Source organism: Helianthus annuus, chromosome 15 (assembly GCF_002127325.2).
Source record: "Helianthus annuus cultivar XRQ/B chromosome 15, HanXRQr2.0-SUNRISE, whole genome shotgun sequence".
NCBI lineage: Eukaryota > Viridiplantae > Streptophyta > Magnoliopsida > Asterales > Asteraceae > Helianthus > Helianthus annuus.
In genome coordinates this window covers 70,346,954-70,374,092 of record NC_035447.2, presented here as the reverse complement: position 1 = coordinate 70,374,092, position 27,139 = coordinate 70,346,954, and the positions used below count along the sequence as shown (strand labels likewise).

At 37.0% G+C, this 27,139-nt stretch overlaps 2 protein-coding genes and 1 long non-coding RNA gene across 4 annotated transcripts; all 3 read right to left on the bottom strand.

Moving 5' to 3' along the window:
- Positions 1-9,117: 9,117 nt before the first annotated feature.
- Positions 9,118-10,792, bottom strand: LOC110871751. Its single transcript, XR_002553917.2, has 2 exons — positions 10,630-10,792; positions 9,118-9,362 (listed from the first exon to the last, which is right to left on the bottom strand). It is a non-coding gene; the product is annotated as an uncharacterized LOC110871751 (long non-coding RNA).
- Positions 10,793-10,875: 83 nt separating this feature from the next.
- On the bottom strand, positions 10,876-12,185 carry LOC110871750 (putative F-box protein At3g16590). The gene has a single exon (XM_022120473.2). The coding sequence runs from the start codon at positions 12,007-12,009 to the stop codon at positions 11,317-11,319; it is 693 nt and encodes a 230-aa protein (XP_021976165.1). The 5' UTR covers positions 12,010-12,185; the 3' UTR covers positions 10,876-11,316.
- Positions 12,186-20,840: 8,655 nt separating this feature from the next.
- LOC110871749 (wings apart-like protein 1) lies at positions 20,841-26,727 on the bottom strand. 2 transcript variants are annotated; one of them, XM_022120471.2, is made up of 13 exons: positions 25,964-26,727; positions 25,060-25,159; positions 24,138-24,474; positions 23,811-23,923; positions 23,597-23,725; positions 23,425-23,521; positions 23,235-23,336; positions 22,354-22,946; positions 22,012-22,277; positions 21,788-21,923; positions 21,339-21,436; positions 21,177-21,258; positions 20,841-21,086 (listed from the first exon to the last, which is right to left on the bottom strand). In XM_022120471.2, the coding sequence occupies exons 1-13, from the start codon at positions 26,473-26,475 to the stop codon at positions 21,003-21,005; spliced, it is 2,649 nt and encodes an 882-aa protein (XP_021976163.1). In that variant the 5' UTR covers positions 26,476-26,727; the 3' UTR covers positions 20,841-21,002. The 2 variants fall into 2 exon arrangements, with proteins under 2 accessions (XP_021976163.1, XP_021976164.1); XM_022120472.2 differs by having other exon boundaries at positions 22,354-22,943; positions 25,964-26,725.
- Between the last annotated feature and the right edge of the window lie 412 nt (positions 26,728-27,139).

Here is a 27,139-nt window from a genome sequence, read left to right as displayed (position 1 = left end):
GTACGCAGGAGGAAACCAGCAACTAGGAAAATTCCCAAAATAGAAAATCCTATGGATAAAGGAAAAGGGATCGAGATCGGAGAGAGTTCTAGGCCAGCAGGGATAGAAATCGTGGAAAATTCTAGGCAAACGGGAATAGAAATCGGGGAAAGTTCTAAGCAAACTGAAGAATTTCCATTTCAAGAGGAATTAGATCATCTACTGGCAAGCTGTGATATCATTAGACCTATCACCAACAATCTTTACCCTTATCCTGCTGAAACCCAACTTCCAATGAATTTGGAACCAGCTATTCCAGACCCTCTAATTCACACCCAGCCTTTGGGAGAAATGGACGAGTGGTGGACTAACGACTGGCAGTTTCAAAACCTTCTTAATAATCCTTATACCTTTTTCCCTCAGTTCGACCCAGAACCTATACCAAACCCACCAATGAGAAATGAGAACCTAGCCGAACTCCGCCATTTTGGCGAGGAGCTGATAGGTACAGGGAATAGGATCCGGGAAATGGGAGAACAAATCTCCTGGAAGTACGACGAGAGGGAACGTCGTTACTAACTTGCCAGCTAACAGGGATAGCAGGAGGAGGTGTGGTAATAGTATATAATAATAATAACAATCTTGTAAAATAGAAATAAAACGTTGTAAAATAATAGTGTGTACGGATGCCTAATATAATCTATAAAAATGGAAGTCGAGAAATCGACAATTTTGACTATACGTGTGTTGTAAAAGTTTGTGTGATTATGTGCAATTGATTTGTTATATTTAAAATCATCGATTATTTGACACTAATAATTTATACATATAATAAATTACCAGATGAAAACGTTGGTAATGAACCAATTAATGAAGTAAATCAATCTGAGCAAAATCAGGAAAATAAATTCATGACTAGGCAAGATATCGAAAATATCGTTGCTCAAGGGATAGCCAATGCTATTCCAGCAATCCTGGCTGCTGCCTAGAAACCTACTGAACTTCAACAAATTATTCCTAGTAAACGTACTCAGGAAGATAACTGCAGTAATAGCATAAACAGAGGCGGCAATCATAATAATCACGATAATGATCCACGACAGGCCCCACTCCCTAAGAAAATGAAAGCTGCAACGCCTGGTTGCACTTATAAAGAATTTCTTGCTTGTAAACCAGCTGAATTTGCAGGCAATGAAGGGGCGACTGCGACACTGCATTGGTTAGAGAAAACCGAAGCAGTAATTATGATAAGTAAATGTGCTGAAGAAGACAAGGTTATGTATGCTTCGCATCTTTTTAAAGAAGGGGCGCTAGAATGGTGGAGTACGATACTTCAAGCCAAAGGAAGAAATATGGCTTATGCCATGAATTGGGAAGAATTTAAACAGCCAATGGAAAGAAAATTCTGTCCCGGGTATGAAAAGGAACAAATGGCAAATAATTTCCTGAGCCATCGTATGGTGGGTGTAGACGGTCGAGGATATACATCAACATTCTTCGAATATGCGAAAGTAGTACCAACCCTGCCTTCCCCAGAACCGGTGCTTATTTCCCGTTATATTTGGGGATTGATTGGCGAAATCTGTAATATCGTTAAAGCTGCGAGACCTCGCACTATAGACGATGCGGTGGAACTAGCTAACACCCTAACTGATGAACTGGTACGAACAAAAGAAGAAAATCGGAAGAAGGAATTGGCTCAGAGAATTACCCAAGGATTTCGTATGGGTAGTAATAACAGGTTCAAGAAGAGGGGAATCGGGCAATCTTCCACTCCGCCTTTCTGCAGGAATTGCAGAAAGAAACATTTTGGAAAATGTAATGAAACCTGTAACTTTTGCAAAGCTATAGGACATCGTGAGGAAGATTGTAGGAAAAAGACCAGGATCTGCTATAACTGTGGAGAAACCGGGCATTTCAGAACCGAATATCCCAAACTGGTCAAACCAACAGACAACAAAGCTAAGACGACCGACGGAACTCCTAAAAAGAATGCCAGAGCATTCCAGCTAACCACTCAAGAAGCAGAACTCATTCCCGATGTGATAGCTGGTACGTTCCTAGTTCACAACGTGTATGCAAAAGTATTATTTGACTCTGGTGCAAACCAAAGTTTTATCAATACTTCATTCTACCAAGCTCTTAAATTAACATTGACCAATCTTAGGCAGATTTTTACAGTTGAAACGGCAGATGGAAATTCTGTTAAAATAGATAAGGTCTTGCAAGAAGGAAAGATAGAACTATTAGGTCATAAGTTTTCCGTAAACCTGTTACCTATGAAGTTAGCCGGATTCGGTGTAGTGTTAGGAATGGATTGGTTAGTAGCCAACCATGCTAGAATTCTCTGTGATAAAAAAATTCCGTAGAAATCCATACACCTACAGGGGAAGTAATTTCAATCACAGGAGATAAACCTCGAAAGCCACTGAAATTCATTTCAGTAATGAAGTTGGCTAGTTATTCAAGAAAACAAGAAGTAGTGTATATGATTTCAGTAATCATTAACACAAAAAGTAAGGAACTTAAGGAAATCCCAGTAGTCTCAAAATACTCCGATGTATTTCCAGAAGAATTACCTGGGTTACCACCCGATAGGGAAGTAGAGTTTAGGACTCATCTAATTCCTGGAACTACACCAATAGCCAAAGCACCTTACCGGCTAGCACCCACTGAAATGCTAGAATTGAAAAAGCAGTTAGATGAATTACTAAGCAAAGGATTTATACAACCTAGTACATCCCCTTGGGGAGCACCAGTGTTGTTTGTGAAAAAGAAAGATGGATCGATGAGAATGTGTATCGATTATAGGGAACTGAATAAGGTTACAATTAAGAATTGATATCCATTACCTAGGATCGATGATCTTTTTGATCAACTCCAGGGAGCTAGGTATTTTTCTAAGATAGATCTACGCTCCGGATACCATCAATTGAAAATACAAGAGGAAGACATACCTAAAACTGCTTTCCGAACTAGGTATGGTCATTATGAGTTTACAGTCATGCCCTTCGGACTAACAAATGCTCCTGCAGCATTCATGGACATGATGAATCGGATTTGTAAACCATACTTGGATAAATTCGTAATTGTCTTCATTGACGATATACTTATTTATTCCAAAAGTCAGGAAGAACATTGTGAGCACCTGCATGTACTCTTAACTTTGTTAAGAAAGGAAAAGCTTTACGCCAAATTCTCGAAGTGTGAATTCTGGCTACAAGAAGTGCAATTTTTAGGGCATATGGTGAATCACGAAGGTATTCACGTAGATCCTTCTAAAATAGAAGCAATCACCAAATGGAAGGTTCCGCAGACAGCTATGGAAATTAGAAGCTTTCTAGGCTTAGCTGGATACTACAGACAATTTATCAAGGATTTTTCTAAGATAGTTGTACCCTTGACTAAGCTAACCTGTAAAGCAGTTAAGTTTGAATGGGGACCTAGACAAGAAGAAGCTTTTAAGATTTTAAAACAAAGGTTGACAAATGCTCCAATTTTAGCTTTGCTGGAAGGAATGGAAGATTTTGAGGTATATTGTGATGCTTCAAAATTATGATTAGGATGTGTGCTAATGCAACGCAAGAAGGTAATTGCGTATGGTAGTAAATTTACAGTCTATACGGATCACAAGACTTAGGAGCCATAATTTTTGCCCTTAAAATTTGGAGACATTATCTGTACGGTAGTAAATTTACAGTCTATACGGATCACAAGAGTCTAAGGTATATATTTGGGCAGAAAGAATTGAATATGAGGCAAAGAAGACGGATGGAAATCCTGAGTGACTATGACTGTGATATCCAATATCACGAAGGAAAAGCAAACATAGTCGCTGATGCTCTAAGTCGTAAGTATCATGAAAAGCAAAAGCAAGTCTGTGCTCTTAGATTAAATCTGCAATTTAATTTAATGGAACAATTAAAGAGAGTTCAAGAAACAACAATCGAAGACGATGCTGAAGGAATGAAAGGACGAATAAAAGAGTTAGAGCAAGGAAATGATGGAATTTGGAGATTCCATAAGAAAAGAATTTGGGTACCTAAGCAAGGAGATTTAAGAGATAAAATTCTAGAAGAAGCTCATAAATCTAGGTATACCATACATCCAGGAAACAATAAGATGTACCAAGATTTAAGAAATAATTTCTGGTGGATAGGTATGAAAAAGGACATAGCTAAATATGTATCTAAGTGTCTTACTTGTTCGCAAGTAAAGGCAGAACATCAGAAACCTTCAGGATTACTACAACTGTTAGAAATGCCTGTATGGAAATGGGAACTCATAACAATGGATTTTGTTACTAAGTTACCCAAAACTAGAAAAGGTAATGATGCAATTTGGGTAATTATAGATTGATTAACCAAATCAGCTCATTTCTACCCATGAAAGAAACTTTTAGTATGGAAAGGTTAGCCAAGTTGTATGTAGACGAAGTAGTATCCTTACATGGAGTCCCGCTCTCCATTGTATCGGATAGGGATAGTCGTTTCACTTCCCATTTCTGGACTAGTTTCCAGGAAGCAATGGGAACCCGACTAAATTTAAGTACTGCCTATCATCCATAAACAGGCGGACAAAGTGAAAGGACGATACAAACTTTGGAAGACATGCTCCGAGCATGTGTGATAGATTTTGGTGGAAATTGGGACGATCACCTACCCTTAATTGAATTCTCCTATAACAATAGTTATCATGCAAGTATCGAAGCTGCCCCATTTGAAGCACTGTATGGACGCAAGTGTAGAACTCCAATTTGTTGGGCAGAAATAGGAGAAAGTCAATTATCAGGTCCTGAAATTGTACAAGAAACCACTGACAAGATAACGCAAATCAAAGAAAGACTGAAAACGGCTCGAGATCGTCAGAAAAGTTATGCAGACAATCGCCGCAAGCCGCTAGAGTTTCAAGTCGGAGACAAAGTACTTTTAAAAGTTTCTCCTTGGAAAGGAGTAGTACGGTTCGGTAAGAAAGGAAAGCTGAGTCCAAGGTACATAGGACCATTTCCAGTAATCCAACAAATAGGACCAGTTGCCTATCGTTTACAACTACCAGAAGAATTAGCTGGAGTACATGATGTGTTTTTGATGTATCTAACCTCAAGAAATGTCTATCTGACGAATCCCTGGTAGTACCTCTTCAAGATATAGAGGTAAATGAAAAGCTGAAATTTGTGGAGAAACCACTACAGATAGAAGATAGAAAGATCAAGTTTCTTAAGCACAAACGACTAGTGTTAGTCAAAGTCAAGTGGGATTCAAAAAGAGGACCAGAATACCCTTGGGAGCTGGAATCAGAAATGAAGTGAAAATATCCTCATCTATTCCAGTAAATCTCGAGGACGAGATTTTTATTAAGGTGGGGAGGATGTAACAACTCTCACTATAATTATTACTTATTATGTTAATTGTCCAATAAGGAAACCCTAATTGAGAAACCCAAGTAATCCTGCATAAACCCTAAAATTTTCAGAACAATCAGAATCAGGATCAGGGCCCCTAAAACTCAAGGGGGATAAACCCTAATTAACGATTATCTTCACAATTCGTTGTAGAATGAGAAATTCGTTGATTCGCTGACTCACCCAGACTACAAACACACGAAGCAACCCTATGCTAGAAGTGGACCCGTCGCGACACGCGACAGGACCAGTGGTCCCTGTCGCGACACGCGGGGGAACCCATTTTTCAGATATAAATAGAGGGGGTTGGCACTTGAAATTATGCGTTAGTTCGACGTTCAAATTCCAATTATACGCTGAGATATAGTCCAAATACTACAAACACACACGAATCACTAAACGCTGTCGCGATAAACAGGGTAATAACTCGATCGCTATTACGATTCAACGTCCGATCAATTAAAACTATCCAACGAATGTTTAAGTGCTACTCAAATTGGGTTTATACTTTGTCATTCGTCGTTAATTCGATGGATGTTTAAGTATCGCACTTGTCATTTGTTGTGAGGGTTTAATCTCGTGAATTGTCGTAAATGCTGTATTAGTTACTAACCCAGTTCGTGTGCATTGTTATTTAAATTAGGTTAACAGGCTAATCAGTAGACTAAACTCCGCCCGCATAAATCTGCAATGTGAGTCATTCTCTTTTTACCAAACTTGCTTTCAAAATCATGTTTGTTTTCAAAGTTATAATTACAGGGATTAAGTCTTTGTAGTCTTCATTACAGCCGGTATGTGGGGTTTTGTATACATTACTTGTTATCCGTCACCATTGGACAACGAGATAGCCAATGGGTGGTCGAGTGACAAATACCGTGGGTATATGGTTGACATGTAGAAACATTGTAATCGCTCTTAATACTGTAAATTATAACACTGCATCGTTTTAGACAAAAAGAATGATTCACTCAGTATTTCCCCGCTGACAAAACCTTTTTCAAATATGTTTCAGGCGATCTGATGTGATCCAGGAAAAGTGCCCTGAAGCACTACAAGCTTAAGGAAGTGGCTCAATATAAATAAATAAAGAAACATGTTTTGTAAAATAAAGATTTCCCAGTGAAATCACTTTATTGTAAATTACAGGGTTTTATCCCTAAATTATGTAATAAAGTAAACGGGCATTTTTAGTATTAAAAGATCCTGTATTAAAGACTTCCACTGTCGCCTAAATTAAATACCACGGGGTTCCTGTCCCGCGGCTCTTGACCGGGTCAAACCGGGACTAGGGCCGTGACACAAACTGATATCGAAAATGTCAAAATGCAGTACCGAAAATATACCTATTTTGGTACATTTGATACCGATACTGGTACATAATACCATTTGCTCATCCCCTTGATGATGTTACTGTTCATTGTGTTGTAATTTTAATATAGATAATATTCATTGGGTTGTGTATGAAAAGTAATATAAACGGTGCAATTACTTGCGTTGCTACGTTGCTACAGGATTTGATAAGCTTGGTACCAACCGGTACCGAAAATACCGCTACCGAAAATCCCCAAAAGTGGGTACCGGTACCGAATATACCTGGCACGGTACGGTTCGGTACCGGTCGTTACTGGTACGGTACCGGTATTTGAGGGTAAAACCCGGTGCCAAACCGATACCAAAAATGTCAAAATGTGGTACCAAAAATATACCCGTTTTGGTACATTTGATACCAATACTGGTACCTAATACCATTTGCTCATCCCCTTAATGATATTACTATTCATTGTGTTGTAATGTGTTGTAATTTTAATATATAGATAATTTTAATATATAGATAATGTCCTTATTATTTAGTGACCCCACCTCCCACCCTCTCCTCATAATTCTCATATATGAATTCAGAATATTAAATAATTAAATAAAAACTTCTATTTAGTTACTGTTTATTTCGTTGAATTATTAATAATTCGTTGAATTATTAATATATAGGACAATTACAGAGCGGTTTTTAATTCAAAATGTCAAACCCATGAACATCCATGGCTTTGTAATTGGTTTAAAAAAAAACCGAATTTTTAATCCAAATTCCAACATGAACAAATTGTCGTGTCGGTTTTGACAAAATTGTTTTTAATGGAGGTAAAGGTGGAGAGAGAGACAGAGAATGATAGAATAGGGAGAGCGTGTATGGTGTGTGTATATGAAATTATAAATGTGTGTATATGTATGATTAATTTATTATTTTTTTATTTTAAAGGTAAAAAGATTTAAAAAATAAGTGTGTATATACAAATGTATGTATATGTATATATATTATATTTATAATTATTTTTGTTGTTTTTTAATTAATGATAAAAATATAAAATAAAAGAATAAATGGGTAAATTGCCAAAACGTCCTTGAGGTTTGGGAATTGCCAAAATCGTCAATGACTTAATGATACATTTTAACCGAGTTAGTGGTTTAGATGGAAATGGTAACAAAAATGAAATCACAGGGGTCCGGTTACAAAAAAAGTTATTTTGGATGAAAGTGACAAAAGTGCTCAAACCTCAGGGATGATTTTGGCATTTTACTCTAAGAATACTTTAAATAAAAATAACTCTTGAAAAGTATTGGAACGCCAATGAACTTACGGTGTAATGGCAGACTCGTGACCTTCAAAAGTAGAGGTTATGGTTCAAGTCTTGTTGAGAGCAAAAATGATCTGGGTTGTGCCAGAGATTTTACGATAATGGGTCTTCACACGGTGGGTTCTCTATAATGGTTGTGGGCCAGGTCACTAGCGTCTTTGCGTTCGCAGGCGTGGGTGGCCTTTTGCCATTTAGTTTACCTGGGTGTTCGGGCTTTTGCTGGTCATTTAAAAAAAGTATTGAACCGTAGACCCTTCTATAGGATAAGCATCAACTGAAAAATTATTATATGTATTTTAAGTTACGAAATACCATACATACTTATACACGAGCCTAGCATATAGAGTACGGGATTAACATGCCATGTGTTTTTATATTTTAATGGTAATTTATCTTACGGTGTTTTATCGCACTCCAAGATTTGGGTTTAAGTTTCAAGAACGTGAAAGACATAAAGAGGAACCTTAACAAGGTTAAGATGGGAAGGTACAAGCTAAAGATCAACATAGCGAAATTCGCAGAGGATACTATCGTCGCAACAGAAACAGCAAAGCAAACATACAAGAAACGGGAGTTTCCAAAGATACAACAGTAACATGAGAGTGTGTGTATTAAGCAGGGTCATTGGGGTGGCAGATCCTTTAGGAATGTGCTACTGAAAAACGAGGGACCATTTAAAGAAGTTGAGAAACTCATCGAGGTGCCGACAACAAACAGTGCTTTCTACAATCTTCATGGTAGGGCGCTTGTGGGAAGGACGGTTGATTTCAAGACGCTTCAGAACTTAAACAACCTAGCTAAGGAAGTGGGAATTTTTAAAGTGGAGATTCTATACTTGTCGGGATTGTCATTGATGTAACATCCGTAAAAATCGGATCTCCGAATATCCGAACCAGATTACAAAACCGGACCCTTTTCAATTAAATAAAAATAAGAAATTTTAATAATTTTTATTAGACACACAAAATCTGCTACTGATTGGTTTTTTTAGTAACACTTTGTATCATTTGTTCAATTTTTTTTTTTTTTTTAATCAAAAGTCAGAAGAAGATGCAATGAGTATAGAGCTAAATCGACTTGATCAGAAATCAAACAACAAAGCTAGAATACATCCAAAACAGTACTTTACTAGAAAATAATACAACTGATCCGGAAACAACTTACCATAAACCAGAGATAAAAGATAAAAAACGAAACAAGAAAATTCTTCGGTCAGAATCATAGTTCCACAAGCAATAATTAAAGGATCCAAAATTCAAATGAAATTTTAAAAAGACATAAACAAGTATTCCGGTATTGGCTAAACAGAGTCCTCTAAAAGCTCCAAGCGCCTCCTTGTACCATGCTCAAACCTGTCATACGCAAAGAAAAATCACGACCATGCCACATATTCAATGATTGCATAAACATAAATACAATAATCTATAATGTGGCAGTATGGTAAAGCGAAAATGCAATTTGAATTCCTAAGAAATGTACTTAACACTTGGATTCGAACTTAATAAAACATCATTCAGGAAAAACCAACACTTATTATTTTCATGTTAGAAATTGCGGCGTTTGTTGGAAATTTCGAATTAAGAGATTTCTTTGCATGCAAGGCAAGGAACCATGGAGTGGATAATTATTAGAATACTTAAACGTGTTTAGGTTTAATTATTTAGTGATAATTATCATGTCCAATATAATAGGTTTATTAGCAATCCTAGTTATAATCTAATTAGTGATTGTAATTCAAGTTTTGAGTCAGTTTTTTTATTAATAATAAACGTTTGGGTGTTAGCCAAATACTTTGCAATTTCCGATTTACAATTCTATTCGATACCGATTCATCTTGAGTGTTTTGATAAATGAAGTAAACTTATAGTCTTACTAAAATGAAAAGCTATTTAATTTACGATAAGAGTTTCTTTCCCTAACTAGTCTCTTTAAATTCATATTTAACAAACATATAAAAACAAGTTTGTTTATCGTAAAAACTTTTAAAAACAAGTTTGTCAATCTGGTTCTAGAATGCAATTCCAAGAGAGAACAAGTTTCGACGCTTACAAACAGATAACATCGCTAACACAAGAGGTTCATGATATAACTTTTCGAGATTTTGCAACTATGGTAACTCATTAGTCCAGATGATAGACACCTATTCAATCCTGTTTCTACGAAATTAGAATACGACTAAGACATCCTATCAAAAACAAGGGTATTCAGTGACGACATCTTTATCAAAACACCCCTTAACCTTATAGCATCTACCATTCCGAATTTGCCAGATTTATATATTATGTCGTTTCATCCTAAAACGGTTAAAGCAGTGGCGGACCAAGGATTTTTTTCCAATGCGGTCCATTTTTTCGACGTTCAAAATTTTCTTAACAAAACGTTAAAATTTTCGGGTCCGTCCTCGTTCAGGTCGGGTCGGGTCCGCCCCTGGGTTAAAGTCTTAACGCAACATACATATGGGGTCATCCACCTTGGTTCAAACGAGAAAATCTAGATTATTTTGGCTTAATAACGTGTATGTTGTTCGTCTTCCTTAATTTTCATTTTCACATGAACCTGAGCTGACCCGACCCCAACAGCCATTTTCCAACCTCTATTTGAAGCAATCAGGATACATACCCTGCAAAACCTCCAACCTTAGTAGCTACTTAATGTACGCCTCTACTTCTTGAATCTGTTGTAGCATTACATTTTTTATATACTATCAATGAAAAATTGGTTTATGTACCAATTTTTTACATGTATGTAGATCTAGATGTATAGATGAACTCCAACTTTTCACCTAATTCAATAAAAATATAAAAGAAATCAACAAGCGAATATGAATAATAAACAAAAATAAATAAGAAAAATCGATACCTTGCTTGTATGCTTCATAAGCAGAAGTGAAAACGGGCTGATCAAAGCAGAAGCAGTGTTTCCATGTAGGTATACACAAAAAATGACCTATACCTTCCAATAATCCCAACATTACTTATGAATTTAGAGTAGGGATCATAAGCAGCAAGTATGCAGTTAAGGGAGCCAGGATGAGTGTGCAACTCAATTAAAGGTTCACCTGTCTTCCTAAATCCACATATACGAACTATTGATACACATGGTAAGTGGCTACTAATAGTGTAGAGCTTTTCAAACGATCTTGGAACACCATACTCCATCATCCATACATGGTAAACTAGTTTATTGGCCTCTATATTGGGTTCAATCACAGCAAGGGACTCCCTTAGCTTATCCACTAACAAATTACAACAAGAGTGGGCTAAACTACTCGGAAGGTTTACCTCTCTAAATTCTTCACTTGTCAGATCAAATGAAACAATCAGACCTAAACGTATCATCAACACTAGCAAGCCAATAAAGACACCCATCTACAACCACCTGATCCCAGCCAAATCTAATCGATTTACCAGGGAGATTGTTAGATAGACTTCTCCAGGCTCCTGTGCTTAACGTAAACACCTCAACTTGCCAAGGAATGTAAGCTACATCCTCGATATCAGTCCACTGGATTATGTAATTAATCTTGACTATCTTAGGATCATTAGTCTTGCAACAAACCCCAAACCCTAAAACGGTTCTGTATATCTCACTATTTGCCATATTAGGCACACCAACAGCAACCGCTTTCCTAATCGAAGGATTCCAAATAATCGCTCCGTCGGTTTTACCAAACAAACATAGCAAGCCGTGACTGCTGGCAACGATTGTATAACATTTAAGCATATTAACCACCAATTGAGGATCAGTTACATAAACTTTCTGTAGGGGAAAAGTATCATCATCATCAACAACAATTGAAACATATTTATAATCATGATTAACAACCGCATCTTTATACCTTACAATCAGATGTTGTTGGCCTCTATAACCAGCAATGAAATCAGAGCTGTGGATCAGAGACTTCCAGGATTTGCAGACCGATCGGAATCGAATCAACGATTCCGCAGGAAGCCTCTTCATGATTTCCGATTGGAGTTCGAATGGTATGTTGTCTGACATTTCGATTTTGATTGTGTATTTCTAGGGTTTATAGAGATATGAAATCGATTTTGATTGTGAATTCTATTGTTTGCAGACAACATGAGCATGTGAAACACAGATATGTGTGTGGTTTATTCAAAAGCAAAACGTTGCCGTATTGCTCAAGTATATGTTTGGTTTGTTAATTTGACGGTTATTTGTCAATTTATAGAAAAGGATGCTGAGGTTTCATATCTCTTTGATCTTTTTTACCAAAATTAAGGGATGTTTGGCAACATCTGAATGGTTAAGTGCTGAATTATTAAGAGGTCTGAACCATTATTTAGGGGCTATTTTTATACTTTTATCATTATCTTTTTAATTACATAGTTAGTACTTGTGGTTTGCATAAAGTAACATACTTAGGTACTAATAGTTTAGAATCACATTTTAGGGTATTAACTTTTCATTTTGTAACGTTTGAAGGTATTAACGTTATTTGTAGGCTTAAAATCACATTCTATTAGTACCTAAACATGTTATTTTGTGCAAACCACATGGACTAACTATGTTAATATCCTAGAAGTTAATACCTCCAAACGTTACAAAATGAAAAGTTAATACCCTAGAAGGTGATTTTAAACTATTAGTACCTAAGTATGTTATTTTGTGCAAACCACATGGACTAACTATGTAATTAACTCATACTTTTATCATTATCTTTTTAATTAAATAATATTCTTTTATACTTTTATCATTATCTTGTTTCTCTCATCCACTCACAACCACTTTCAAAATATATTAAAAAAATTATAGAGGGTGAACATTGTTCTCTCAAATTTATAAATGACCTCTACTACTCACAACCACCTACAATCACTTTTTATGATATAAAAAGCTTCCACACAGGATTTAGGGGACGGATTGTGAATGCTCTAATACAATAATTATCCTTCCATCCTTTATTTTTCAATCAAAAAGCCCTGAAATAAATATTTCAAATAGTTAATTTTGTGTTTTGATGTGTTATACCATATATGTGTATTGAATGAAAGAACTAAGATAAGTTTAGTATTCATTCAAATCAGATCAAGAAACACCTTTGTAATTGTAATATATGTTTAAAGATAAGATGGCTAGGTCAGGTTTGTGTTCTTGTGAAACAAGTGGAGTAGCTTTTAATTATGTGAAGAATATCACATCGTCTTTAACCGCAGGATGTGAAGTATACGTCCTAATATGTGAAGTTGTGCACGTTTCTAATCTTCACGTAAGATAAGGGTACATTCGTCCTCACAAGTTGGTTTAGTGGTTAGTCATCTGGTTTCTTAACCTGAGATCCCAAGTTCAACTCCCACTAGCATCACTTTGAAGGACTTTGGTGGTGGCAATGAAGTTTAGAACTAGGCCTCTCTGGAGGTCGCCAGTTCGAAACCGAGCCGTACCGGGTTTACCGCAGTGGGCCTTCGGGCGGCGGGTTTTCCCTGGAACTGGTGGCTTGGTGGCTCGGGTATGCATCCAACTCTAACCGTTATGTAAGAGGGAATGCATTTGCTCGATTGAGGGCATCTCAGGTAGCTTATCCAGTGATTTAGTTGGTCGTTAAAAAAAAGATAAGGGTACATTCATATCCATAGGGTTGTTGGCTCGAAATATTTACTCAAAGTTTGGCTATGGTAACATACTATGGCTTACAACGTATAAAGATAAATAGATAATTTGTTACTAAAAAGTTCCATAGACAAAGGTAGAGGTGCACAAAAAACCTGGAATTGGTTATTTGTGTACTCGGGTATTTTATACTCGTAACCAAAACCTACCCTATCCGTAGAGTATGGATATGCTATACATTATGAGCTCAATACCCGTACCCGAAAATACCCGAAACCGATCGTACCCTATACCCGAACCTGGTTATACCATACAAATACACGTTTTTTTTAATACCCGAAAGAATACCCTAATATTTAAAGTATATTTTTATTTTTACTTTACAACTTTTATATTTGTGTTTTCTAAAAATGCATATTATAAAACAGATGATTTATACTTAGTAAAATTATGTTATTATAATTTATTTCATTTATTTTTTAAAAATTACAAACCAAATTTAATTTTTAAATGAAATTATTTTTTGTGTAAAATAATAAAAAAAATACTTATTTTTTAATACCGGGTACTAAGAGCATTCACATCCAACCCCCTAAAATTATACATGCATTCCACTAAAAAACAACTCCAATATCAATATATTTCCACTAAAAACAAATACTTTTTCTCTCTCCTTTTCAATTAAATAATATTTTATACCTTTATCATTACATTTTTCTCTCTCTTTCACTCACAACCACTTTCAATATATATTAAAAAATTATAGTGGGTGAACAGTGTCCCCCCAAATATACAGATGAACAGTAACATTTTCTCTCTCCTCCACTCACAACCACTTTTTATACTTTTTATATTTTAAAAACACCACACTGAGAATATGATGCCTTGGATGTGAATGCTCTAACACCGGACTCATATCCAATTCCAATACCCAGTTATACCCGATCATACCCTATCCGAGGACATAGTGTATGGTTTTTCTCCTTAATACCCGTACCCAAACCCTATTTAGTTTCTCTCAATACACACGATTCTCCAATACCCAATCATACCTAGAACCGAACATATTTGCACTTGCACACATGATACATGTTGACTAGTACAGGGACTGATATTGTAAATAAGTCAATAAATGTGAGTCAGGGTCTGTAACTGTAATAATAAGATAGTGTAAGGTCTAGTATGATAGTATAGTTAGTTGGTAGTTAGAATGGTAGTTAAAGGTTGTTAAATACAGTTGAGAAGGAAGGAATGGAAATCACTGTGTGTTGACTGAATTCTTTGTTCCTCTCTCTCTTATCCTCTCAATTACCACGTATCAAATTGGTATCAGAGCTGTTCGACCCTCGTCGGAGCTCCGGTTACCACCACTATTCCGTCATCTTCTCCGATTCCTCTGTTCAATTCTGTTTCATTTCTGTGCTGGATTGATTAATCTTGATCAATCTATTCCATTCAATTCATTCCTGTGCCTGGATTGATCAATCGTGATCAATCTATTCCAAATCAAGTCCATGGCGAATACAAGAAGTCAATCTGAACTCGAAAGAACCATTCAAAATCATACCACTTCATTGCTTAAATTTGATGCATTCATGGAAAAAACAGACAGATCCTTCCATGAATTGAGGCAAGTGCTTGAAAAAATCTTGACGGATCAAACAAATGTGAACAATCCAAAAGACAATGGTCCAGATAACACATCTATCATCAGAACAGACAGGCTATATCGATTGGGAAAGATTGAGTTTCCAAAATTTGAAGGAAATGAAGTGGAAGACTGGATTTGCAAGTGCGAACACTTCTTTGATGTGGATGAGACACCAGAGGCTTTCAAGGTAAGGTATGCTGCAATTAACCTTGATGGTAAGGCCATGAAATGGCATTCTTCGTTTGTTAAACAGTTAACCAAGCCTATAGCCGAAGTGACTTGGGCTGAATATTCAAGAAATGTGTTAGAAAGATTTTCTACCCACCAGTATAGTGATGCAATGGGTGTTCTCACATCCACGGTTCAAACGGGAGAATTAGAAGATTACTGTGAGAGATTTGATGCAAATCTGTTGAGAGTCAGCCTTTGTGAGGAATATGCTGTCAGCATATTCTTGAATGGGTTAAAACCGGAATTAGCAGGTCCCGTGAGAATGTTTGAACCCAAGAACATGAAAGAGGCCTACAAGTTTTCCAAAAAACAAGATATGGCTAACAAAACTCTGTTGATTAAGCCTAAACCATACTCAAACCAAACTGGCAAGTTCTATCCTAATCCTACTCCTGTTTCTTCTTATAAACCAAACTCAGCTACATCTTTTAAACCACCTGTTAATACCAATCACTTACCCTTATTACCATCTCCACCACTTAACCAAAGGTTGAATGCCAATAAAAACAAACTGAACCTACCCCACAAAGAAATGGAGGCCAAAAGATTGAGGGGAGAGTGTTTTTGGTGTCCAGAAAAGTTTTCATCCACCCACAAGTGCCCAAATAAGCAACTGTACATTCTTGAAATTAGTGATGATGGGGAAACTGATCAAATTTCACAGGAGGAAGACACTGTGATTGATACGACAAATGATGATCCTCTTATTTCCATCCATGCACTCACTGGTGTACCTTCTTTTTCCACCATGCAAGTTGTTGGCAACATTGGTACAAAGACTTTGAGAATTCTCACTGATTCTGGATCTACACACAATTTCTTAGATGAAAAATTGGCTATTAAGCTTAACTGTCAATTAGAAGATATCAGTCCTATGAAGGTTGGGGTTGCCAATGGAATACCATTAATGTGTAACAAGATATGTAGGAACTTTGAATGGCAGATGCAGGGACTTTGGTTCAAAGCTGATGTGTTAGTCATAGCATTGGCAACTTATGACATGGTTTTGGGGGTACAATGGCTGCTGCCACTTGGAGATATTGTGTGGAACTTCAAAGATCTCACTATGCAATTCAGGGTGGGGAATAAATCGTATCAGTTGAAGGGCAGCCATAACAATAAGTTGTCTCTTTGTTCAATGGAAGTCATGCAACACTTGTTATCTGATAAAGGGCAGGTAGTACAGGGCCACTTGTGCAGTTTAAAAGTTGATGATGCTGATCAGTTCCAGCATAAGACAGTCGTCTCTAACACTGTAAGTAATGAGCAGTTGAATTCTTTACTACAAGATTTTGATGAGGTCTTTCAGACTCCTACCACTTTACCTCCTCAAAGGGCTTTTGATCATAAGATTATCCTTAAGGATGAATCTGTCACAATAAATCAAAGACCTTATAGATACCAATTAGCTCAGAAAGATGTCATTGAAAAAATGACTAAAGAGCTATTGGACACTGGAGTAATCAGAGGTAGTTCAAGCCCTTTTGCTGCTCCTATAGTTTTGGTTAAAAAGAAGGATAATACTTGGAGGATGTGCATCGATTATAGAAGGTTAAATGATGCCACAGTTAAAAACAGCTACCCTATTCCCTTAATTGAGGATTTGTTAGACGAATTAGGAGGGGCTGCAATTTTTTCTAAGCTGGATCTTAGGTCCGGTTATCATCAGATCAGGATGTTTCCTGGTGACATCCATAAGACAGCTTTTAGAACACATGAAGGCCATTTTGAATTTATGGTCATGCCGTTTGGGTTGACCAATGCCCCTGCTACTTTTCAATCCCTCATGAATCATACTTTTAAGCCTTTTCTCAGGAAATCAGTGCTGGTCTTTTTTGATGATATATTGGTGTATAGTAAGACCATGGAACAACATTTGAATCATTTAAGAGAGGTTTTAGAGGTACTAAAGGCTAATCAACTGTTTGCAAAAATGTCAAAGTGTTCTTTTGGAGGCAATTCGGTGGAATATTTAGGGCACATCATTACCAGGGAGGGGGTGGCCACTGATCCAAAGAAAATTGAAGCAATAAAACAGTGGCCTGTTCCTTCTACAATCAAACAGCTTAGGGGATTCCTTGGGTTATCTGGTTATTACAGGAGGTTTATCAGGTCTTATGGCATTCTTGCAAAACCCCTTACTAATCTCCTACGGAAGGATAGTTTCAAGTGGAATGTAGAAGCTACGGCAGCCTTTGAAAAACTCAAGGAAGCTTTGTGTACACCTCCTGTGCTGGCCTTACCTGATTTTTCTAAGACCTTTGTTTTGGAAACAGATGCTTCGGGGCTGGGTATTGGGGCAGTCTTGATGCAAGAAGGGCATCCATTGGCCTTCATAAGTAAGGCTCTTTCCCCTAGACAGCAAGTGTATTCGGTCTATGAAAAGGAGTTACTGGCTATATTGTTTGCAGTCAAATACTGGCATCATTATCTTATAGCCAGTCATTTCATTATCAAAACAGATCAAAAGAGTTTGAAATATTTGATGGAACAAAAGCTCACTACTCCATTGCAACATGTTTGGTTATCCAAACTTATGGGCTTTGATTATGAGATAGTATACAAGAAAGGAGTGGAGAATAAGGTGGCTGATGCACTATCTAGGGTGCAGGGTCCAACCTTAAGTGCTATTTCAGTTTCTCACCTACACCCTTCACTCATGGATAAGATCAAGATGTCATGGCAACAAGATCCTGTAGTACAACAGAAGCTGCAACAGCTGATGAATGGGGCAGTGGTTCCTAAGTATAAATGGAATGGGAGTATTCTTACCAAGAATGGCAAAATTGTAGTGGGAAAGTCTGAACCTTTACAACAGGAAATCATTGATCTCTGCCATAGTTCCTCAATGGGGGGTCATTCGGGGGTCCATGCTACAATACAACGAATTCAGAGTATGTTTAGGTGGAAGGGGCTGCATAAGCAGGTGAGACAGACTATCAGGAAGTGTGACATATGTCAAAGAGTTAAGCATGAGAATGTGGCTTCTCCGGGGTTATTACAGCCACTTCCTATTCCTAAATATGTATTTTCTGATGTGTCAATGGACTTTGTTGGGGGATTTCCAAGGGTTCAAGGAAAAGATACCATTTTAGTGGTAATTGATAGACTCACTAAATATGGGCATTTTATTCCTTTGGGCCATCCCTATTCAGCTGAAACTGTGGCCCAGCTCTTCTTAGACAATGTTTTCAAGCTACATGGGTGGCCACAAACCATTGTATCTGACAGGGATCCAGTGTTTCTGAGCAACTTCTGGAAAGAGTTTACCAAACAGCAAGGAATCAATTTGGCAATGTCTACAGCCTATCATCCACAGTCTGATGGGCAAACTGAGGTGGTGAATCGGTGCATTGAATCATATCTAAGATGTATGACTATGGGCTCAAACAAAACTTGGTTGAAATGGCTATCTTTGACGGAATGGTGGTACAATACAAATTTCCATTCATCTTTGAAAATGACCCCTTTCCAGGCCCTCTATGGTTACCCTCCGCCCCTATTTGTACCCTACATACCTAAAGATTGTTCATTGGAGGCTGTGGATCAAATGTGTTGTGACAGAGAAGTGGTGTTGCAGGAGTTAAAAAAGTCTTTGAACAGGGCTCAGAATAGAATGAAGCAATTAGCTGATGCAAATCGTACAGAAAGGGAATTTAAGGTAGGGGAGTTTGTGTACCTGAAGCTGCATCCTTTTGGGCAAAATTCCTTGAGATCTTCTAAACAAAATAAGCTGAGCCCTAAGTATTTCGGTCCTTTTATGATTGTGGAGCGTATAGGGAAAGTTGCTTATCGGCTTGATTTACCGGATGATTGTGCTGTACATCCCACCTTTCATGTTTCGTTGCTGAAATTAGCCAAAGGATCCCATCGCACAGTCATTCCACTGCCCTCTCAACCCAGGTTTATGTTCTATCCTGAAGCTGTAGTGGAAAGAAGGATTATGAAGAAAAGGAATCGGATGGGCATGCAGGTTTTAATTCGTTGGAAGAATTTACCGCTCACAGAAGCTTCGTGGGAGGATTTGGAAGAAATGGAGTTGAGATTTCCTAATTTTGACTTTGGAATTTTGAGGCAAAATTCTTAAAAGAGGGGAGTAATGATACATGTTGACTAGTACAGGGACTGATATTGTAAATAAGTCAATAAATGTGAGTCAGGGTCTGTAACTGTAATAATAAGATAGTGTAAGGTCTAGTATGATAGTATAGTTAGTTGGTAGTTAGAATGGTAGTTAAAGGTTGTTAAATACAGTTGAGAAGGAAGGAATGGAAATCACTGTGTGTTGACTGAATTCTTTGTTCCTCTCTCTCTTATCCTCTCAATTACCACGTATCAACACACGTGTGTTTGAAATAATTGCCACTCTCAATGTGAACATACGTTAGAATTCAAATCATGCTCATAACATTGTGACTACATATGCTACACACCACTCACAATGTGGACGTACACTAGGCCACACCACTTGTGTCACAGAGGCGAATCCTCTTATATCACCAAACAATATGCAGAATATTGGGTCACTTCACAAATCTTTTCTTATAATAGATCTGTTAGCTTTGTTCATTGTCAATTCATTTTGTAACAATTTTTTTCTTGCCATTGATCTCGTATCTATTTTTTATTGTCTAGGCATCTCATCATAGTGATTTTGTAACCAGTTTATCTTTAACGTGTTCTTGTTAGTGAAGATGTCGCTGAAGACAAGTGATCATCTAGAGGAAATCATTTTTATGTACACCTGATTTTAGTAAACAATTCACCTGGGTCTCTCTTACAAACTATAACTCACCTCCTGGTTAAGCAAAACATCCTTAGATCAAATACGCGACATAAACCCAAATGAATGGATACATACGGGAAATCTGGCGTTCTTAATCCACTCAGGTAGCGTTCGTTTCATGGAATGGAATGGAATGGAATTAGGAAGTTTTTCTTTGTAAAATTGATCTTGGTTGGGGGAGGGAGGAATTTGAAATCCCATGAATTTCTTTAATCAATGAAATTTGTGACTATTTCAACATTCCATTCCATTCCTTCATTAGAGTGAAGAATTTCTAAGGAATGTTGAAATAGTCACAAATTTCATTGATTAAAGAAATTCATGGGATTTCAAATTCCTCCCTCCCTCAACCAAGATCAATTTTACAAAGAAAAACTTCCTAATTCCATTCCATTCCATTCCATGAAACGAACGCTACCTCAAAGTTCCTTAGAACACAATAATCGCTGTCCATGGGATTTTGGAGATCCCAAGGAAAAGTCGTCTGATCACAAAACATGAGACCCTAGAATTAACACCCATAGAAAGAAAACGTAGGACAACGCACAACACCGAGAAGGTGAAAAGGGGGGGGGGGGGGGGGGGGTAGTATTTGATAATAATATGAAATAAAATAGAAGAAATATATAATGGTGGTGAGTGTGGTTAATAAGACTATAACATGATCCTATCTCATTCCTCTTGAAGAGGAAAGTTAAGGCTGTACAAGATGTCCATTGATGAACATCAATCATTCTACTTTTCATACATCACTCATTGCATCCTACATGATTCAATTACCTCAAGCACCATGGAATGAGTCTCCTCTGAGATCATGTTCAATGACATGTGAAATTCCTAGCAAAAGGGTATTTTTGTCAATAAAAATCGTGTTTTTGGGCTTTGAATTTGACATAAGGGTTAGTTAAAAGGGTAAAGATGGCATACCACAAATCTCTCCAAGACAGGTACAAGAACAGACAGCTTGCGTTTTGGAAGACATTCCGCAATGGCATTGCGTATGCTTTTACTGTCAAAAGTCGAACATATGTTCCCATGAGACAAAAGGCCAACTGGTATTGCTAAAAAGAAAAAAAAAAGTCAACCAACCTTTCTGTAGATAAAAATGCAAGAAGAAGGGCGGAATACGCCTCAACAATTGTTTTCTCTGCCTCTTTCTCTCCCTCCAAAACAGGATCTTCATCATTCTACACAAACACATTGTGGTCAACAACTTATAGACCAAAGGTAAATTTTTGGTCAAGGGGTATCTTGGTCATTTAGCTAAAACTCATCAAATATTTTCTCATTGAACTGTTACAAGTGCAGCAGTTTTAAGAGGGTTTTAAAGTAGATTGGCATGTATTCATCCTTGAAAAAATTGCTTTGATTGAAGGGTATTTGGGTCATTTAGCTAATAATTAACAAAAAAAAAAAAAACTATAACTATCAAAGCTCTGCATGCCAAACATACCCTTGGTCCACTAGATTTGCTTTTCAAGTCAAGGATATTGTCATCATTTAGCTAAAAGTCAACAGAACAATACAAGTGCACTCACCCAAGATGATTGCCGTCCTTCAGCTGCCTCACCGGCCCCTTGATTTGCCAAAAATATAGAACAAAGTAGCGGAATTACATCCGTTATTTCATACTCCATGCTAGGTATCGATATACTGGCCGCTGCAAGATGTGATCTGTACAAAATACAAATTTTCTATTTAATAAATTAGATACATAAAAAATATCAATTCACTTATGATAAGGACAAAAAAGGAAGCTGACCTGTTATGCCCATCTTTCTCGACCAAATTAACAAGTAATCCAAGTATAGCAACAAGAAAATCCAATTCTTGGTCATTAAGGCGCTTATTATTGTTACTGTCAACCTCGTGAAGGACTGATTTCTCTTTTTGATCACCGAAATTGGGTAAATATGAATTAAACGATGGATAATGGCCAACTATCAAACCACACATCATCTCCAATCCTCCACATGCAGCAATTTGTTGACACCCCACAGAATTTTCATTTGTTAAGTTCATTAAAACCTGTAATAAGACTTTTTATTGGGTCAAAAACAGTTGACCAATCTAGTGTTCATAATAACAATTGTGGATAACTCACCTTCACTGCTGAGAGGAGGCAATCGGCAAAAAGATTAAAAGTTTCAACATCATCCACATGTGAACACGAAGCTGGAGGAGAATCATTGCGTTCCACGTTGCTGGACTCTTGTTGACTACATACCGTTAAGTCAAACTTTGACTGTTGGTCTCCATCCTTTTCAACTACTGAACTGCTTTTTTGACTTTCAGAAACATTATTCTTAGTGGACATTAAATCCCACCACTTAGTTGGTTCTTCTTCTTCATCATCATCAAATGCAAAAGGGTCATCGCTGCCAAAAGGATCTTGACTTTCCTCAAAGTCAAACTTGTTGTGTAGACTAGTTCCAGAACTTTTACCTACTTTTCTTAGTGAACCACAACCACTCGATGGGCCACTGCTTGATCGAGAAGTTGAAGATTTAGATTGTTTCTTTAGCAAGTGACTACTGAACCTAGAAACAGGATCAGATTTTGAAGAATCTGGCTGATTTTGCGATGAAATATGGTTTTTCTTTAAAATATTAGAAGTCTTCTGGGAAGGGACCTGGTCCATACTGCAATTCTCTATGGAGGAACTGATATATATGATCTCATTGCAGTCATCAGCTGCTTGAAAATAAATATATAAACAAATAAAGTCAACCCAACTGATATATAGGAGAGGATTGGTTTAAAAAAAAAATTGTTAGTTTTTATAGTTTTTTTAACATAGGGGTATTTTAGTCTTTTCACTAAAAACTTAACGGTAAATTGGATGGGGTTAACGGAGGTGGAACAAAAGTGAAAGTACTGGTACTGTTGGCAATTTTTAAACTAATGGACTATAATGGTTATTTTCAACAAACAACAGGGACGAAACACGTAATTAACTCGATTTTATATATTAATAATTTGTACCTTTTTCATCAGCCAGTAATGGAAGATCAGAGGTATGAACAGTCCCATTGTTTCCATTCCTAATGTCAGATTTGCATGAAGATTTTTTTAGTAGAGAAACACCTGAAATTAATTGTAGGAAAAAGAAGTTTAAGAACACTAGGAAAAAATTATGTTAGTTTCACCACAAATAAAGAAAAAAACAAGATACCAGAGAGGATCTTAATGGCGCTAAGAATAAGTTTCGTGAAAGACTGAGAAACATGTCGATAATCATAGTCGTCATCCTCTGCTCCAAGCAAATGGTTCTGCATTTTCAAATAATAAGTTGACATTTTCGTAATTAGACTTCTTATACGAGAAAATATGCTTATAAGTGTTACCTGGTTATCGCTACTAAGAAAAGTAGCATTTTCCATGATTTTCAAACACTTCAATAGAAGCATTGGGTTTTCTAGGTTGATAATGTTTTTCGACTCCGGAGTCTGAGATGAATAACGTTCTAGCCAACCCTGCAAAATATTATGACTATTAAATATTATTTGTCATAGCATCAGACTGGACACATAATTTAGAAAAATGTTTTATTTGTCATACCTCCATGACACCGTGACATTCCCGTATGATGTCAATAACAGCATCTAGTCCCCCGTGCTCTCTTAGTTTTTCCTTGAAGTTGCCCCCTATCTTTCTAACAGTCCCAGTTGTCTCTGAAAGAATACAAATAAACATGATCACATGTTCGTTATTTTCACAAATGCTCATAGAGTAAAGCTAAAACTTACAAGCTATACTACACCAGTGGAAACCAATCCAATCATTATGTTACATTTAAAGAAGAATGTACTAGTGATAACATAACAGAAACGGTCAGATGGTCAAACGGACCAAAAGCTCATGGGTCGAATTGGTTCATGCAAGTACCTTCAAGAGAAACGGTGGATAAACAGGCTTTCTCCATTGTTAGTAAAGCAATCCATTTTGGATTCAACTCGGGCCTTTTCATGTCACTGTCACTTTCAACTCTTGGCTTCAATTCTTTGCAGCTCACAAGAATGTCCTCAACTTTTTGCAATATAGCGGCGGAAGACGCTTCGTCTGCCTTTCCATCATTAAAAATGGAAGCATCTTTGCTTAGGGCTACAAGTTTACTACCAAGGGTTGAACCTTTATTTTTAGTAACAATTGTAGTTACAGGTTTCAATAGTTTTAACAAGAACCGTATGGCACTAGGTGAATCCAAAAGGTAATCTTCTTGGCCCTGAAATGAACTTAGAATGGTAAATAAAAAACGCCTACTATTGAGGACATGCTTCATAACGACAATGGAGCACCTTTCTGTTAAAAAGATTACAGAAACGATAAACTAAAAATGTTTTTTTCCAACACTGAACTTAAATCAAGATGAAATTTTGAAGATGGGTAACGTAGATATTGATACTCTTACAAAAACTAATATGTGTATACATGGAAAAACTTAATGCAAACCAATCAACCAAAAAATAGTTCACAATTACATATACATTAAGGGGGCGTTTGGATGTGTATTATGCAAGTGATTATTTTTTACTTGAAGAGTCAAGATTAAATAATAAGAGTTAAGGAATAGTTACACAAGTTTTACCATTATCTCAATAATCTGATTATTTTACCTCTTAGCAAGAAGCATTCCTAGTTGGTTATTGCGCACAATAATCACTTCAGATGCACATCCAAACATACATTGAATTATAGAACCAAACACATGCTTGAAGTATCATTTCAGGTGCACGCGTAAAATAACGTGTAATATTGCCTCGTTTCCTACACACTTGTTCAGTATAAAACCTAAATATAAGTAGCTTACATCGCTTGTCAAAACAAAAAATAAAGCCGCAGCAGCAAGGTTACTAGGGGTATCATCAAGATTCAGGTTCAATACAGCATCAATGATTGTCTTTGCCATCCTGTGTAAAATATTACTAAATGTTAACCACACACTACAACAAAACAAACAAACTTTGCGCACAACATATACATGTAACATACAAACGCAAGCACCACAATTTTGTACTTAAAACAAGTGTTCAAAATTTTAGTTTAAGATTATAAAGGAAATCAGGTTTATGCTAATACAGGTAATCAACGATTTCATTATGTTTGTGTAGTTTGGAATCATAGAACATACCTCTACATATACAACAACAGGAAACAACTAACAAACTAACTGCACATGCCAGCTGGCATAACAAACTAACTGCATATATAACAAATACACTCTAATAGATTATAAATAAACTAAAGAACTTTCGTACCCTCAAAAGTATATTATCAGTCGGTGTACCCGTGCCAACCCCCTCCTCCCTCTTCCTCCACACGCACATTTTCTGGTTTCGCTTTCGCTGCTGCACTAGAACTTAAACACACACACATGCAACTAAATATGTACGTATTGTCTGTATGTATGTGTGTGCGTATAACCGCCAGTAAGATCAATCCACCACCCACATTTCCATTTTTTGTAACTAGTAAAAATTTATAAGTATGATATCATAAAAGTTATAAACTTCTCCTCCTAAACAGAAACTATAACTAACTTCCTACAAGATTCCGCCTTGATTACTCAACTAAGCTCATCAAATAAAATCAATCACAAATGCATAAAAATGCACATAATCAAAACAACTTAACACACACAATAACCTCATCAAATGTCAAAACTGAACACACATGTATCACAGTGCACATGATCATAATTGATAATTCATTACCCATGGGTTCTCACGAGTCTCCGCTGCGATAAACTCCCGCAAACCGTCAACAACGACAACAAACTCACCCGCCGTATCCGCACCGGCTGCCCTCTCCTCAACCCATCCAAACCAAAATCCACCTCATCAACATGCTCCATCATTTCTCCATACTCCTGAGCCTCCATCAACGTCGTCGTTTCAGTCAACACCACTAACTGCTTCGTCTCCTTCTTCACCTTCTTATCCTTACTCTTTTCAGTCTTCAATTTCTTCGATCTCGGGGGTATAACCGTCAATTTACCTGAATAATCTTCACACGAATCGAAACTGTACGGATCAGAATCAAAGGAATCGAAATTCAACGTATTTTTGGTTGATTCTTGAGATGTAAACGGGAAATTGAACTCGTGAGTGCTGTTTTGAGATAAATTGTCGGTGAATTCGTCTGAATCGTCGAAATTGAAGCTGTTGCTGTTGCTGTTAGTGCTCCGGCTGTTGTTGCTCCGGCGACCGTATGTTCTGACGATCATTTTCTGTTGCGATTTGGAGCTTTCATGTGAAATTGGGGGAATTTGATAGAGAAATGTGGAAGTTAGGGTTTTGTTTAACCTAATTTGGGGGGTTTTGTTGATTTTGAAGACTTGTTTGCAGAAGCTGGAAAGTGGAAAGAGAAAACTCTCAAATTAGGGAACGTCCGGAGGTTTTTAGACGGAGGGTGTTTGAGAATCGGGTCGGGTCGGGTAAGTGGAGTTGTTCATGAGCTACTAGAGTTCGAGTTGTCAAAATGTAGAATAGGCTTGAGTTTGGACACCAGTGTATGTTGAACTCTGTTTAATAAACGAGTACTAGCTTAATTTAAAAAAGAAAACGGCTTAACACACTCTCTAAATCTATAATCTATATTCTATAATACTATATAAAGCATTTCTCATGTCTAGAATTGTAATTTCCTTCACAATTTGTAAGACGCCATATCAAAAGTCAGGGTTAATTTCCCCAATTTTCATCCTCTACTCCCATATTTGCCCCCCATTCAATGAGGTTCCAATGATTCTTACAATTCAGCCATTCTCTATTAAATGCGATCATCAGTTTATGCAATCTAACCGTTTTTGCTTCAATGCCCCGTCCGTTTCTAACAATCCACCGTCTTAAGAAGTCGTCATTGAAATCAGGCACAAATCATTGATTCAA

Excerpts from the sequence above, each read along its gene's own strand:
- LOC110871750 (XM_022120473.2), bottom strand. The coding sequence starts at position 12,009 with ATGTCAGACAACATACCATTCGAACTCCAATCGGAAATCATGAAGAGG.
- LOC110871749 (XM_022120471.2), bottom strand. The coding sequence starts at position 26,475 with ATGATCGTCAGAACATACGGTCGCCGGAGCAACAACAGCCGGAGCACT. Across the intron at positions 23,726-23,810 it reads AATGTCACGGTGTCATGGAG|GGTTGGCTAGAACGTTATTC; the intron begins GTATGACAAATA and ends AATATTTTGCAG. Across the intron at positions 21,259-21,338 it reads GCATTTTTATCTACAGAAAG|TAAAAGCATACGCAATGCCA; the intron begins GTTGGTTGACTT and ends GACTTTTGACAG.